Source organism: Physeter macrocephalus, chromosome 7, assembly GCF_002837175.3.
Source record: "Physeter macrocephalus isolate SW-GA chromosome 7, ASM283717v5, whole genome shotgun sequence".
Lineage (NCBI taxonomy): Eukaryota > Metazoa > Chordata > Mammalia > Artiodactyla > Physeteridae > Physeter > Physeter macrocephalus.
In genome coordinates this window covers 20,391,910-20,408,663 of record NC_041220.1, presented here as the reverse complement: position 1 = coordinate 20,408,663, position 16,754 = coordinate 20,391,910, and the positions used below count along the sequence as shown (strand labels likewise).

Genomic DNA, 16,754 nt, shown 5'->3' with positions numbered 1-16,754 from the left:
AAAAAATGTTTAGTTATACAGAGCACCATGTTTCTTAGGCATACTGGATAAAAGAAACTAAGTATATATCGATAATAATGCGAGATTACATCTATTGGTTTTCTCTCATTAATATTGCTGTTAGGAAAGTAAATTTCATTGTTCTGGCATGAATTCATCTTCAAAACGAGAAAAAAACAGTTTACAAATAAATGTCAACTGCGGTCTAATGGCAACCTTCACACTTAGAAAACACTTTATTACTCAATACTGGTGGTATCTCAGATTTAAGTAATTATCTCTGCTACATTGAAGTGCTAGTTCTATAGCTCCATAGTCTATTTGTTCTGATTATCCATCCTGCCATATTTGTGAAGCAAATAATTTATACCCAACTCTGGAATAATTTGCTATAGAGCAAATTTACAATTATCTTCTGCAGCAAACACATAACTGTGACACAGCAAATTTGATTCTGAGTCTAGTAAACAGCATTTAATAAAATAAAAATAATTTTATATAATTCAGATAGCTCCTGGATATCTCCACCTTTAATGTAAAAACATGTTCAGATTACAGACTTACTTGCTGTTCTGGGAAAACGCCCAATGCCTCCCATTTCCTCAGATCTTTCGTGGTGGAGGGAGGATTGAGTTCTCATGTTCACCTTTCTTTCCACCTTCTTGCATCCTTCAAATTTTGTACTCCACTTGGTTTCTTGTGACATTTTCTTTAACTTTGCACTGGCAACAACCAAAATGTAGTTCCCCTTTCTTTTCTGCATGCCCAGAAAGATCCACTTAACTAAAGTCTTGCTGGGTATTTGCAGACAGCATGTGGAATAGGTGACTTTACTGAAGGAAGGGAGGTTTTACAACAGAGTGGTGCAAAGTTAAGAATGTGTTTTAGGCATCTCCGTTCTTAAAAGTCTTTTGGATGCTTTACCTTCTTTCTTGGTCTATTCTCTCTCCTCTTTCCCCATATCTTCTGCTCTCTTACCCTCAAGGGTAAAAAATATCAGATCATTTCCATTTTCTTGGGCAGAACAATTCAGTTCTCTCTAGCTCTTTCTCTTACATTTCTTATAGTTTTGGACATCCTTTTGAATTTCCAAAATCACTTCTGGCAAGTGTACACCTGACTGTTTGTTCTTAGATAAGAACAAATTTTCCATCCTAGTCGTCATCTTGGCATTTGGGAAGGGATTTTGGAATGCTTCATTCTTCTAATTAAATTTGAATGATATGCAAGAGGGCACTACTTTTAAATGATGAGGCAAATTTGAATTGATTGAGAAATAAAAGTATACAGTCATCCTTCTCTTTAAATATGGATTTCCTGATTTCTTCCATTGTCAGCAGAGCTGAATGTATCAGAAAGATACTTTCCAACCAGGCTTTGAAAACATATTCTGTAAACGTGTCTGTTGCCTACTATTAAATAACAAAAATCTGTTGCAATGTTCAGTGTAAGCTCTTTCTTTTTCCAAAGGCTGCATCTGTCCCACAACACGCATAGTTATTTTTAAATGTGTTAGATTTAATTAACCCATCACAAGTGACTCTTCGATGGCATCCTAAAGGAATGTTCAAAATATTTTTAATTTGGAAAATATACCATATAAAACTAGTCAGTCTCCAAAATCAGAAAGTAGACACCATGACTTCTTCTCTGTTCTTATATAAATACATGATAGGCTTCTACTGAGCATGTGGTTCCATCTGAGCAAAACTGAGCAGTTTTTCCATCTCCAGTGTGGAGAAACATATTCACAGAAAGAAAAAGTATGCTTTTATTCTAGCACTTAGAACCGGCACATATTGGAAACAAAGAGCTATAAATCCCCTTCTCTGTGAGTCTTTGCTTGTTTGTTTCTAATTAAAAAGTATGAGTCATGGGTGTTTAAAGACTGACCCTAATTATTTGCAGGGAATGGATAAGACAAGGTATCAAATTCTGGCTCAGTTTGTGATGCTATATAAAGTCAACAGTCAAATAAACAAAATTGTACTGTTATACTAAGGTCCACAAAGGAGTGGTCCCCCAATGTTTTGAAGATAAGTACCTCATTTACATGAAAATTGTGAACCCCTTCCCAGTAAGATAATAATTGCACCCACTACTTGAGAAAACAGAATGCTGCTAAATATTTAGCAATTTTTAAACATTTGTATTTCATTAATCACAATAGAAACTATATAAATTTTAAAATGGTAGCATATATGTGTGAATCATTTTTTTCAATATGCAGACAATATTTCCTTTGAATATAGATTCAGCGATCCCTGGTTGAAACTCTGTAGATCCGAATAGCACCATGCCCACCGCATGGTAGCAACCGTGGACCTATGGAACAGCAACATGGAAAACCTCTTTCTTCTACTACATGAAACTGACTTTCATGTTTTCTTTATTCTATCCTGCAATCTTTCTGTTCCATTTTTATAATCATAGTTTCTGAAAAGAAATGGTATAAGGATATCAGAAAAAGATAATACTAAAAATAATTTATAAAATCTGGCAAAGTTGTTGTCAAAGTTAGGATGTAATTGGGAGAATCAGGTTATGATTTAGGGAGGAGCTTATGTTTTATTTAGAAAGACTTTACTAGCTTGAACTTACTGACTCTGTTGGACATGGCTCTGTAAGTAGTTAATCAAGTATTTAGGGACAGTATAAGCAAGAAACATCCATTTGTCTGACCTATTGGTAGAGCTCTAAAATGTATCTCATGTCATCGACTTTTTAATCAGGATAAATTCAAGTGTAACCTAGATGTTAGCTGCATCTCTCAAGTTTTTATATATATTAATGTTTTGCTCTGCACAGAAACCCTATAAGGGTATGTTTCTATAATTTTAAAAACAGAGGCAAAAGAGATTAAGTAATTTGCATAAGGTCACATAGCTGGTCAATTGTGGAGACCTGCAGTCACCTACTTCCTACACTACACTGCCCTTTGTTTTATTCCGTGCTAAGATATTTTTTCATTTATTTAGTATCTTTTCTTGCATTCACAGGAGACCCTGAATATATATGCTAAAAATAATTTGATGCAAATGAAATAAAGAGGACAAAATAGTTCTTTGATGTGATCAATGTAAATTAATTGGTGATTTTGCTGTAAAAGTGAGACTGAACAATAATATATTCACTATATCACTGTTGCTTTACCCCAAAACAAGAAAGGAAAAAAAAAATTTTGTAATATTTCCCTAAATCCAGTACAACTAACAAATAAAGGACACTGAAAAAAATCATGTCTTAGAAAGCCCTTCATAAATTTTGAGTCATATGATATTACCATAAAAGTTGACTTTCTTACTTTAAAATATTTTAGTAAAGTTGTTTCGCACTAATATTCTATTGATGAACAAGATAAGATATAACTTTGAGCGAAGAGATTTTGTTCTGTTTTATTTAATAATCCCTGAAGGACGATGTGACTGGTCAACAACAACAACAAAAAACGGAGGTACTACTGATGACAAATGCTTTTTACTTCCAGTAATTTATATGCCTTAAATAGTTTCATTTGTTTTCATAATTATTAGCAACAATATGAGAAAAAAAAATTGTGCTCTAAAGTACTCTAAATAATACCGAATAGTAGCACAGAAATACTGCAACCACAAACATGACATTGCAGTTCTAAGACAAGCCAATGTAGAGGAAAAGCACATGAAAGATGGTATTAGAACATCTGAGTGTAAACAAGGCTCTAACACCTTCTACTGTGACTCTTGGCAAGTCACAATCAGACCTCAGTTTCTTCATCTATAAAATGAAGATAACAGTATTGTCTGTTCTACTGCTCTATGAAATTGTTAAAATCAAGTGATGTCAGTGAAAGCAATTATTGTTACACATGTCTGCATTCTTGGAATGTCTATCATTTAAAGTTTTTTGTCACTTCAAATAATTCTTTTTAGGGCAAGAAAAGATTGTCTTTGACTTTTCAGAAGACAGAAATAACTTTTTGTCCTTTTATTTTATCCCTTAATAACGGAAATTACCACCTTTCAACAGATACAAATTAAAAAGCATTTAAAATCAGTTAGAGAGTTTTTCTTTACACTTAGAGAAGACAAAAATAGAGTAGATGAGATGAGAAATATGACATCTCAAAGTCAGCCAAATATCATTTTCTAGCTTCAAATGCAAGACTGTAGACCTTTTTACAAACTCAGCTGTCACTCATTAAGTGTAGACATGAACACACACACACACAGACCTACACACACACATTGCTGAGAAGGAGCTGTCTAGCTTATTGTATATGAGCTCTATTCATTCGCGTAGATGTTAGCTTACCTATATAAAATATTTCATCATTTGTTCTGCTATGTAAAAAAAAAAGTTTCAACACAAAGTATTCCAAATATCTATTCCAAACTTTGTCTTTCACATTTTCTCTATTTCTGGGTAGACTAACACCCTAAAGGGAAACACATTTTGTCCAGGTAACATTATCAGATTGCAAATAAATGTAATCATTTTTTCCCTTGTAATACAGAATGCTTTTTGAGGCTTAGATTTCTCCCAGGTGATGAGTTTATAACTCTATAAAGCCTTTGTATATAACTGCTAAAGTACAAGCCTCCTTCCTGGTATGTAGAAATGCAACTTATGCTTAATTATTTGCCATAATGGATATTTACATTGTAATTTAATCCTACAGGTAATATAATTTTATAGTTGAAGAGATTTTGTTCAACAGACACTTTTCATAGAGAGGAAACTGAGGCCCAAAGTGGTGAAGTGGCTCACACAGTTACATAATTAGCTGATGTCATAATTGCCAAGCCTGTGTGTCCTTCCACCTCCCGTGATGTCATTTCATGTGTGTCAATCACTCTTCTAATGTCACTGCTGGTGGAAAGTGTCGAGTGAGACCTTCCCTGTTCCTGAAGAAATGCCAGGAGAGCCTGTAGTGAAGACCCAGGATTTCAAGTGGCAACATTCTAAGCTCAGAGGAAAGCTGGGGGCGCCATTAGAGAGAGAAGAGGACCACCTTCTCCTCCGTTATCACTGCCCCGTGTGGAGCCCAGAGAAGGGACAGAGCAGCGCTGTTCCTCCCAGGACTGAGAGGGCCCTTGATTGATCCGCTTCCTGAGACAAGCCCAAGAGACTTGCTTGTAAGGTTTGCTGGTGCCGACAAGAACCTGTGAAGCCTAAGCATCTTGTTTCCTGGGCAGATGCTTTTTGAGCCACAGAACCACAGCTCCTCTCTGGGGTCAGAGCAGAGCATGGTGGGAGAGATCTGGGGATGGTTGATCTAAGAGCCCAGGAGTATGGCCAGGTCACTCCTTTCCCCTAATACTCCCACTCCTATAAATATTAAATATAACCTTTGCTTTTTTATACCTCAAAGAGCTGAAACTTTCCAAACCTGATACAGTATACAAAAAGTCCCCTTATAATAGAGTCCACAATCTCAAATATCTCGTTACTATGCAACCTGAGTTTTAAAGAATCACAGTTATTTTGTGAAGGAAAAATACCTGCATTGCCCCATAATTTCAAACCTGACACGTGGGTGAGTGGAGGAAACTTGCCTTGGGAGCCTCCACCTGTGTGTCAGCCAGAACACCTTGGATTCTCAGGTCCATTTTGCAGATATTGTTGTTTTCTGTTTAAGAAACTCACCAATGTACTGCTGCCTTCCCGTTCTCCCCAGAGGGGCCAGGTGGCTGAGACACCTGTCCATGCTCGAGCCTGCCAGGCCTGGCACTCCTTCCCCACCTCACAGATGGCTGGCAACCAGAGGAGATTCATCTTGAAGGCATAGCTCTCTCCCACTTACCTGCATATTTTCCTCTCTGTGAGAGATGAGATCTTCTTTTTATTTTTATTTTTTTAACATCTTTATTGGACTATAATTGCTTTACAATGTTGCATTAGTTTCTGCTGTATAACAAAGTGAATCAGCTACACGTATACATATATCACCAAATCTTCTCCCTCCTGCGTCTCCCTCCCACCCTCCCTATCCCACCCCTCTAGGTGGTCACAAAGCACCGAGCTGATCTCCCTGTGCTATGCGGCTGCATCCCACTAGCTATTTATTTTACATTTGGTAGTATTTATAAGTCCGTGCCACTGTCTCACTTCGTCCCAGCTTACCCTTCCCCCTCCCCGTGTCCTCAAATCTATTCTCTACATCTGCGTCTTTATTCTAACTTATCCCCCAAATTCATTCTACCTAGGAAAGGTAAGCATTCTAAAACCTTTTGTGCTCACTACAGTATTTTGTTAGCCTTAATTGAAAAAGTAAACTTCAAATCCTTTTTTTTTTTAAGAGTTGCCACTAGCTCTGATGTTTTCATTGAAAATTAAATTTTTCTGTTTTCCTCTCCCAAAAGAGTCTATTTTTAAGTGTCTAATATCCCCAAGGCCCCGTTTTAGGCCTTACGTTATATAGCCTCTGTTTTATTTGGCACTATTGTCTTTGCCCTTGCATATCCTTTCTTCTTTTTCTACCATGAAGCATGATTTTCCTTTCCTTCTTGTGCTCAATTATCTGATTCCTTTTGAAATCTGTTCCACGGAGAAAATGATTCTCGTTATCCTAGACACATAGAGAGACATCACCTTACTTTGATTTCACTTGTATAGAGCGAGCTATGCATAGTATTAATTATACAGCACCTTTTTATATGGCACCTTAGCATAACCTTATAGGTGTTTCATGCATGTATAGCTTGAGTATCAAAATAAAGTCTAAGATCCTCTAGGAAAAACATATTTTTAATTTTTGCTTAGGTCTTATTGAAATAGATGCTTAATAAATGTTTATTGAGGTATGTAACTCATTGGCTAGTAGTTTACTCATACATTTCATATAGGATATCATGAAAGTTTTAGATCAATGCAAGTAGAATTCATCAGGAATACATCATCACATAATAATTGTTGTTTTCTTTTAACTGAGGAAAAAAATTAACTTCACTTAATTTGGTTGGCAATGAACCAAAGTGACTTGTGCTGTATAAGAGAGCAAGGATCACCATTAATGGAAAAACGTGTTGCTATGACACTGTCATCAAAAGGAGTTGGTGCCTTGTCTTTCACGAAGGCTCTCTTTTGATGGGAATATAGAAAGTGGTATCATATTTCATTTACTTATTTTTATTATATTACTATAGAAATATATTTTACTTATATATAAATTTTTGTATATTATACTATGTAATTAACATTTTAATATATTTTTAATGTGTGAGGGAAAATTGAAATTTTCCACTTAAACTTTGTTAATTCTTTGCTACTTCTTTTCTGACAAAGAAGGTATAGGGTATATGTTGAAGAAAAATTATAATGCTAGCAACTACTGACAAAGTACTACAAAAAAGGACCTTCTCAGTATTTATAACACCCCAATTTGTGCATTGCTGTCACATACAAACATTAAGATGTGGATCTCTATTCACTATAAGCCATGATACATAGGGGAGAAGCAACCACAAATGACAACTGAAAATTGACAATTACTTTATTTCAAGATAAAATCTGTATAAAGTTCCTAAAAGCCTAAGGGGTGGCATATATAGGAGATGGAATTGCATGAAGACAATATGAAATAGTAGAAATAGTATGTTGTAAGCTTCTGAAATATAAAATTAGCTACTTTACCTTCAATTCTATAGAGCAGTTGATCTAGGTGATGAGATTATTAGCTAATAATGGTACTTTGAAGGTTTATAAGACCATTTAGTAGTTAGCATTTTGAATTTACTGTAATTATATATTTCTAAAGAAACCATTCTTCTGTTTCCTTAAAGAACTTAAAACCTTCTTCTGAAATTGTGTTTATGGTTAAAACTGGCAAAGTAAATATTTTCAAAGGGAAACTTCAGCACTGTCTCTGCCACAATTGCATTCCACATACCCAAATGGCCACAATTGCATTCCACACACCCAAATGGTAGAATTAGAAAAAAAAATTAACTTTTTACTAATTGGTGCTATGATCTTCTGAAACTACCTTAAACTCATACATTTTCTAAGCTATAAAATGTAGGGCTTCTATTACATTAAGATCTTTTTGTAAAGTTCTTTCCAGATCTCAAGTTCTAGAATTCTAAGTTACTGTCATTCAGTGTTTGTGTTGATCTAGAAGAAGCAAGATCAATCTTCTCTAGTAGTGGATTTTCAGTGGACTTTAGAAACAGAATTGCTAGGGAAAAAGAAAGCTGGAGAAGCAATTGCTCCTTATGAGGATGGATGAAATTCTAACTCTTAGAGACTATTTGTGAGTTACCTCTAAATGTAATTACAAAGCATGTCTGAGAAGATTGGAGTCGATGACTTGATCATTTGAAAACAGGAGAAAGTATGAATCTTGGTTTCTAGCCATAAACTGAATTCTCAAAGTTCTTATGATTTTTATAATTAAAATAGTTATTTTATTAAAATCCCAATAATGCGTCATCCTTTCATAGTGTGGGAAACTGGTGCTATGGCATCCCTTGTGCTCTCTCAGTTGGAGTGTATGGATATAGGGTAGAGTCAGGATGAAATGCCATCTGTTTCTCCCAAGAGCAACACTAAGAAGCTGTGAAGCACAGGTCTCCTTGTTAAATTATTCTTTGGAGATAAAGAGAGGGAAAATGCTACCTCACAGTGTCCTATGAAGAGAAAACACTTCAGAATTAACCATTTTCCTCAATGGTTTATTATGAGATCAAATCAGACCTAGAAGAGATTTACAGATAATATACTAAAAGCATAACTGATGGTTACTTGAACCCTGGTCAATAAAACCTTCAACAGTGGTAGTTAAAGGGAATAATTCTTTTCCACAGTATGAGGAGAGAAAGTTTCTATTTGCGGAATTTTTTTAAACTCAGTAAATCTTTATTTTTATTTTTCAATTATAAATAGTTTTAAAAGATTGGAAATATTTTAAAGCTTTCAGTCTAATATGGAAACATTTTATATGTGTGTTTATGTATATGTACATGACAGTATGAATGCTTGTTATTAAAAAAGAAAAAAAACCAGTGAGGTATTTTGTTTGTTTCCTCATCCTAGGCACGGAGAGGTAAAACATCGGTGCATCTAGTCACTTCCACATTTTTAATATCACACTTCGTCAAAGGCAGAAAGCAGATGGAGCGGGGGTATGTGGCTTGGCATGGAACCACCTTCCCATGGCCAGATGTGTGATGGTTCAGGGTATCTTCTCTGGAGTCAAAGGTGTTTGGATTCAAATCCAACTGTATTACTTCCTAGTGTATAATATGGACAAGTTGCTTACCATTTTTGATCCTCATCTGTAAAATGGTGAGATAAGACTATGAACATTGTAGGGTCTTAGAATTAAATGATATAATCCATGGAAAGTACTCACATGCTCGCTGGCACATAGCGACGCTCAGTATTCTTAGGGGTTGGTTGTCAGTCCTTGCCAAAAGAGGGAATACTCTCTGTTGAACAATCTGAAGAACTAGTAATGGAGACATTGATGAGTGCTAATGGGTTAAGGTTTTACTCAGGGAAATCCGTGGCCAAATGTGTAGAAGGACGGTGAGGAGGAGAAGCCTTACAGCACATTTCAACCTTACCACATAAGTAGCTAAAAATGTGTCTTGTTGTAGTTTACCTCAAGTCATTGTATGGATGAGAACTCACTGATCTCACATGATGACTTCAAGAGGGCCGACCACATTGGTAAATATAAAAATGGCGGCTTTCAATTCTGTTCAACTGGTATCTTCTCATTCTCTGCCCCACTTATTTCCCCATCGTGTTTCCTACGGTTGAATTTCCATTTGGTCACTTCCCATGGCTCCCCGCAGACTCGTAGATTAAGTCCCAAGTCTCTGGCTTGGTGTTCAAAATCCTTTACAATCTGGTCTCCAGAATTTTACCAGACACATCCACCATGTCCTGTTGTACCACACAGCAATCCAGCCAAACAGAGCTCTTTGCAGTGCCCTCAAATACCTCTCACTCTTCCACTTCAGACCTTTATTAATGCTCTTTCCTCTTCCCGTGTCACCATATTACTCACTCTTCAAGCTCCAGCTCCTATGTCAACTCTCTCATGAAGTATTCCTTGCTCATGCCAGCAGGGTGGTCATTTTTTATCTTATAAATTCTTGCCCCAATTTTTTCTTGTCCCACAGTTTTCACATTTTTAGCTGGAATCACAGTAAGAGATACATTTTGCATAAACACACATTTCATTCTCAAACACACACACACACACACACACACAATGCTAAACAAAAGCTTCATGAAACAATACTTACCCTCATTATTTGCAGTATTAATCTAATATTGCCTCTTTTTCATTTGGAAAAAAAAGCTCTGGCTGCAATGTATTAAATAGACTTAAATTACTCTTTAATTGTATCATAATCTGAAGTTTGAAAAACACTGGTCTACACAACTCATACAGAATATTCTTTATTATTTATTGTGTATAGGCATTATGTTCCCTACCAGATTAAAAGCTACTCAAGGGTGATACTATGTGGTGCAACATAGAGTCTTTTGCAGTATCTAATCGTGCTTTTCATATTAGTTCCCCAATAAGTATCTGTGGAAGCAAAAAAGGAAATAAAAAAGTAAGGGAGGGAGGAAAGAAATATGAAAAATATCTCTGGAGCTGTTGATTATACTCAGAAATTAAGGTTGTTGCTATTTAGCAAGTCAACAGAGAGAGATCATTCAAGTTATTTACCGGTGAAATTTCCAGTCCATGGGGTATATGCCTCTTCAAATAACTTCTTCTTCAATCTCAATTTAAACTTAGAAGTTAGTGTTACATCATAGACTCTAGGACAGAAAGAAAAATAGTGAGAACAAAATGACTAATAGAGAAAAGGTAACCTCACATACGCTGTGTTCCTTTTCTCTGCTGAGTATTGAGGGGAAGGAGGGGATGGGAGTAAGACCAAGGGTGTGAAGTGTTTCTCCAGAGGTGAAAAAAGCTTTTGACTTGATTTCGGTAAAGCCCGTGAAAAAGCAGTTCTGTCATTCCTGTATGTGTGGAGCACATCGGTATGTGCTGCATATATCAAGCAATTTCTGTGAGCTCTGTAAACAGAGTCAGCGCTAAGCACTAACACTCCCAAGCCCCTCAAGTCTATAAAATAAAACAGGAAGTACACTCTATCTCATGACATCTCGAATATTGCTTTTCAATGACTTGAAAGATTTTTGGTTTTTTTCTCAAGGAGGAAAATTTTGGATGAAATTTAAATTTGAGAAGTCATACAAATGACATACAATTACTGTAATGACATACTCAGTTTGACTGGGATTTGAACATGAGCCTTTGTTATTCAAAGTCCATCCTCTCAACTACCTGTTGTACTGACTCTGTATACAACTGACCCTTAAACAACATGAGTTTGTACTGCGTGGGTCCACTTATACGCAGATTTTTTTCCATAGTAAATACTACAGTGCTACAATCTGAAGTTGGTTGAATCTTTGGATGCAGAGAAACCTTGGATAGGAAGGGCCACGTATAAGTTATACTTGGATTTTCTATCGCATGGAAGGTAGATGCCCTTAACCCCCAAGTTGTTAAAGGGTCAACTGTTCTGTATACAAAGTAACAACATAAAAATAGTGCTTTCCATGAACAGGAATATTTTTTCCACATCCTTTGTAAACATTTGTTTGCTGTTTTTTGATCTGCAACATAACAGTAAGTATACAGAGACAAGTCCAACAAATGCAGGATTAAAAAAGTATATAAATGCCAATAAGTTACAATAATATTATATGAAACAAATCTTTTCCATAGATCACTGAGAATTAAATCCTACATACTTCACTTTTAAAAAATAATATTGCAATGGAAGTTTTAAGAATTATTGTAAGATATTGGCTTTCTATTGCCAAAAAATAATTATTAAAAATAAATATATAATATACATAACAATGTATTGTCTTCACTTCTGTGCCTTTGAGAGAAATAAGTCATTTGAAAAGGCAGATTTATGGTGGCTCTATCCCCGAGAATGTAGGCTTGTTGCAATTGTTGAATTTCTTTAAAATTTATTGTCTCTTTAGAATATATATGTAGTATATGGAGAGAGAGAGAGAGAGAGAGAGAGAAATGCTATGTACCAAAAAGAGATGCACCAATACTGAGATTTTAGTATTTAGTAACTTTAACATGCTCTAAAACATTCAGTAAAATATCCACTGCCCAGAGAGTGCCTATTTAATTATTTCATCGGACAATGTTAGTTTAGTTGGATTAAAAATATTTTTGTACTTCCCTGGTGGCGCAGTGGTTGGGAGTCCGCCTGCCGATGCAGGGGACGCGGGTTCATGCCCCGGTCCGGGAGGATCCCACGTGCCGCGGAGCGGCTGGGCCCGTGAGCCATGGCCGCTGCCGCAACGGGAGAGGCCACAACAGTGAGAGGCCTGCGTACCGCAAAAAAAAAAAAAAAAAAAAAAAAAAATTGTTAAGTTTCAAACTCATACATTTATTCCTCACTAGTTTTGTCAGATATTATTTTGTTTCAGAACCGCAGACTGCTTCTGCCAACCACCTTAAAAATTCACGCCATTGGTGAGAAGCAAATGGAGTTAGTGAATGAATACTGAAATCAAGGGTGAATTCATTACAGTTAGAAAATTAATTCCAAAACCATACCCGACGCAGTAGTATACATACAGTTTACTTTGTTTAAATATACTAGGCTGTTGATTGGCAAAATAAATGTAAATTTTAATGCAACTGCTTTAACACAATTTACTTTTTTCAGAAGTCAAAGATACAGCCACTCCTGTATTATCATCAACTTCTGCAACAAAAACATCTGTACCAACATCAAACACAACGTCATCACCAAATGTTGCAGAGAAATCAACAGTTGAAATATCTACTAAAGGTAGGATCAACTCTTCATGAAATTTACTTTAACAAATTAAATTAGTAGCACCCATATAAATTAATCATAGGAAAATAATTTGGGAATCTCATATCTGTGTTATGAAGGTCTAGGTTATTTCACTATTTTGAAACTCATGTGTTATTTTGGGTTGAATACAGAACCGTGAGATCACAGTGGGCTTCTTCGATGATATCGCTTTGGGTCACTTCCTGTTTGGGAATGATCTTATTGTGATGGTTACATATACAAAGTTTATTTTTAGAGAAGAAAAAATTTTAATTTCTCAGTCATAAAAATATCTTTCTAAATATTCCAGTTCCCCACTTAAACAGCACAGCTAACAAGGTGAAACTGTATTAATAACAGAGCTGCATTTTTAGAGAAGAAAAAATTTTCATTTCTCAGTCATAAAAATATCTTTCTAAATATTCCAGTTCCCCACTTAAACAGCACAGCTAACAAGGTGAAACTGTATTAATAACAGAGCTGCTTGTATATTTTGGAGATTAATCAGTTGCTTCCTTTGTCAGTTGCTTTGTTTGCACAGAACAGGGAGATCAGCTGGATGCTTTGTGACAATTTAGAGGGGTGGGATAGGGAGGGTGGGAAGGAGGCTCAGGAGGGAGGGGATATGGGGATATATGTATACATATAGCTGATTCACTTTGCTGTACAGCAGAAACTAAACACCACATTGTAAATCAATTATACTCCAATAAAGATATAAAAAAATAAAGTATTAGGTAAACTGTGCAGAGCCAAATATCTCCTCCCTCAAACACAGCATGTGTATATATAAGAACCAAGATTTTATAAATGTCACATAGTAAAAATAGAACCCTTGCCCTAATCACAAAAGGACATTCTAACATGTTTTAAGAGAAAAGGGAATGCTACCATGAGTAGCAGATCAGGAAGTTGTGTTCACTACTTAAAGCAGATCGTGGGCTTCCCTGGTGGCACAGTGGTTGAGAGTCCGCCTGCCGATGCAGGGGACACGGGTTCGTGCCCCGGTCCGGGAAGATCCCACATGCCGCGGAGCGGCTGGGCCCGTGAGCCATGGCCGCTGAGCCTGCGCGTCCGGAGCCTGTGCTCCGCAACGGGAGAGGCCACAACAGTGAGAGGCCCGCGTACCACAAAAAAAAAAAAAAAAAAAAAAAAGCAGATCGTTTTCCTTTTGTTGGTCCCCCTGTCCTGTATGAGTGCCATTTTATCTGAAACAACATTTACTACATGCCCACTCTATGCCAGGAATTATTCTTCATATGACGAAGATTAAAAAGATGACTAAGGGCCAGTTGGAGCATGCGGCAACTGTGCGAGGAGGGGCATGGGAAAAAAGAGGTGACTAAGGGTTAGATACTGCCCTCAGAAGCCTAGGAGAGGGCTTTGTACAGAGTGGGAAATCAATTAATTGTTTCATAAATGAAAAAAAATTAATTAATTACAGGAGTTTGCAAGTTTCTTTATTATTTATGTTTATTGGAAGTTTCAAAGCCACAGCTAAATCAACAAAATGAAATCTTATTTTGGGAAAAAAAGACACATTACTCCTAGGTCCTATTGACCAGGTAATTTTTCCCACTGGGAAAAATAAAATGATTTTAAAGAATTCACTTTTAAGAGACCTAAGTAACAATCTGCAGTAGAAATTTGCTTTTGGGACCTCTCATACAAAAGTGTGTGTGTGTGTGTGTGTTTATCGGGCCACCCGGAAATCAATTAATTGTTTCATAAATGAAAAAAATTAATTAATTACAGGAGTTTGCAAGTTCCTTTATTATTTATGTTTATTGGAAGTTTCAAAGCCACAACTAAATCAACAAAATGAAATCTTATTTTGGGAAAAAAAGACACATTACTCCTAGGTCCTATTGACCAGGTAATTTTTCCCACTGGGAAAAATAAAATGATTTTAAAGAATTCACTTTTAAGAGACCTAAGTAACAATCTGCAGTAGAAATTTGCTTTTGGGACCTCTCATACAAAAGTGTGTGTGTGTGTGTGTGTTTATCGGGCCACCCAAGCATTCAGTACTTACATTCCTCGCCTTGGATAAAAGAAGCTGGAGAATGGAAAAATAAAGATAGACAAAGGTTTACCCAGTACCTACAGGAGGATTTTAATTCACCTTCAGATTTGACTTACTTTTCTTTACTCCTTGACAGGTGAGATGTAATTGTAATTAATAATAATGTCATCTATCTAGGAACTACCAGCAAGGAACCCTTAGAAACATCTCTGCTGTCAACACTGTCTTCAGTAACCACAGCAGTTAATGGTGAAGGTGAGTAATGTATCTGCTTTGCCACCATTTTTCTGTTATGTATATCATCACATACCATACCGTAATAGTCATGCTTTTAAAGTATTCAATTAAGTGGGTTTTAGCATATTCACAAGCTTCTGCAAACATCTTGGACATTTTCATCACCCCCCAAAAGAAACCCTACATCTATTACCAATAGATAATTTGCACATATTTTCTCCCATTCTGTAGGCTGTCTTTTAATTTTCTTTAAAGTGTATTTGAAGCACTAAAATCTCTAATTTTGATAAAGTAAAATTTACTTGTATTTTCTTTTGTCATGTGAAGGAGGCAAAACTTTGCCTCTACCTATCCTAGGTTTTCAGATGGGATTTGTGAACAAAAAGACTAACAAGAGAAAAGCAGTTTATTGACACATGTAATGCATATCACTTGAAAAACTTAAAACAAAGAGTAAATCGAAGTTGTGGCATAGAATTTCAGTTTACATAGCATCTTCAACAAAAAATAATAAATTTATATTAAAAAAAATAAAGACAGGGCAAAGGAAAGCAGTTTAGGCTTCCAAGGCAGCAAACTAAGGGAAGGTCAATAAACGGAAGGAAACTAACAAAGTAAGGTTTGTTTGCTGATTCCTCTGCTGCCTTCTCTGCACTGATGAGTCTGTCTCCAGCAAAAGGAAAATTTATATCCTGCCTTTAGGCAGAAAAGGGAGATATTTTTATGCATTTGCTACTTCTTAATTGCATTCAGTTTATATCAAAGATGCATATTTTGGGGTGACATATTCTGGTTTCCTTTAGTAGTTTGTGCAGTGGATCAAATCAGAGAAATACTTGCTCAACGCAAGATCACAAAGATTTAGACCAATGTTTTCTTCTAAGAAGTTTATACTTTCAGCTTTTAAAGTTTTTGATATAGTGTGAGTTAGAGCTTCATTCTTTTGCATGTAGTCATCCAGTTGTCCTAACACCATTTGTTGAAAAGACTATTCTTTTCCCATTTGAATTATGGTGGCACCCTTGATAAAAGTCAGTTGGCCATAAAGGTATGTTTTTACTCCTGGACTTTCAATTCTAATCCATTTATCTATATATCTATTCTTATGCCAGAATCATACAGTCTTGGCTATCATGGCTTTGCATTAAGTTTTGAAATTGGGAAATGTGAATCCTCCAACTTTTTCTTCTTTTTCTAGATTGTTTTGACTATTCTGGGTCACTTGAATTTCCATATGAATTTTAGGATAAACTTGTCCTAACTTTCTGCAAAATGTCAGCTGGGATTGTGATAGGGATTGCATTGAATCTATAGATCAGTTTGGGAAGTACTGCCATCTTCACAGCTGTAAGTCTTCCAAATCATGAATACAGGATGCCTTTATTTAGGTCTTCTTTAATTTCCTTTGATAATGTTTATAGTTTTCAGTGCAGAAGACTTTCACTTCTTTCATTCAATTTATTCCTAATATTTTATTCATTTTATTGCTACTGTAAATGGAATCATTTTCCTCAATTTTGTTTTTGGATTGTTCATTGCTACTGTATAGAAATACAATTTATTTTCATATATTGATATTATATCCTTCCACCTTGTTGAACTCATTTATTGGTTCAAGTTGTGTGTGTGTGTGTGTG

At 35.9% G+C, this 16,754-nt stretch overlaps 1 protein-coding gene across 3 annotated transcripts in view; it reads left to right on the top strand.

Annotated features, from left to right (window-relative positions):
• Positions 1-16,754, top strand: part of EMCN (endomucin) — a 99,001-nt gene that overhangs the window by 23,284 nt on the left and 58,963 nt on the right. For all 3 annotated transcript variants that reach the window (XR_003680482.2, XM_028491688.2, XM_028491687.2), the window contains exons 2-3: positions 12,720-12,845; positions 15,058-15,135. Coding sequence is in view for 2 of the 3 variants with exons in the window: in XM_028491688.2 (XP_028347489.1) it covers positions 12,720-12,845; positions 15,058-15,135 (204 nt within the window). In the remaining variant the exon portion in view is untranslated. The remainder of the gene's footprint in view (positions 1-12,719; positions 12,846-15,057; positions 15,136-16,754) is intronic.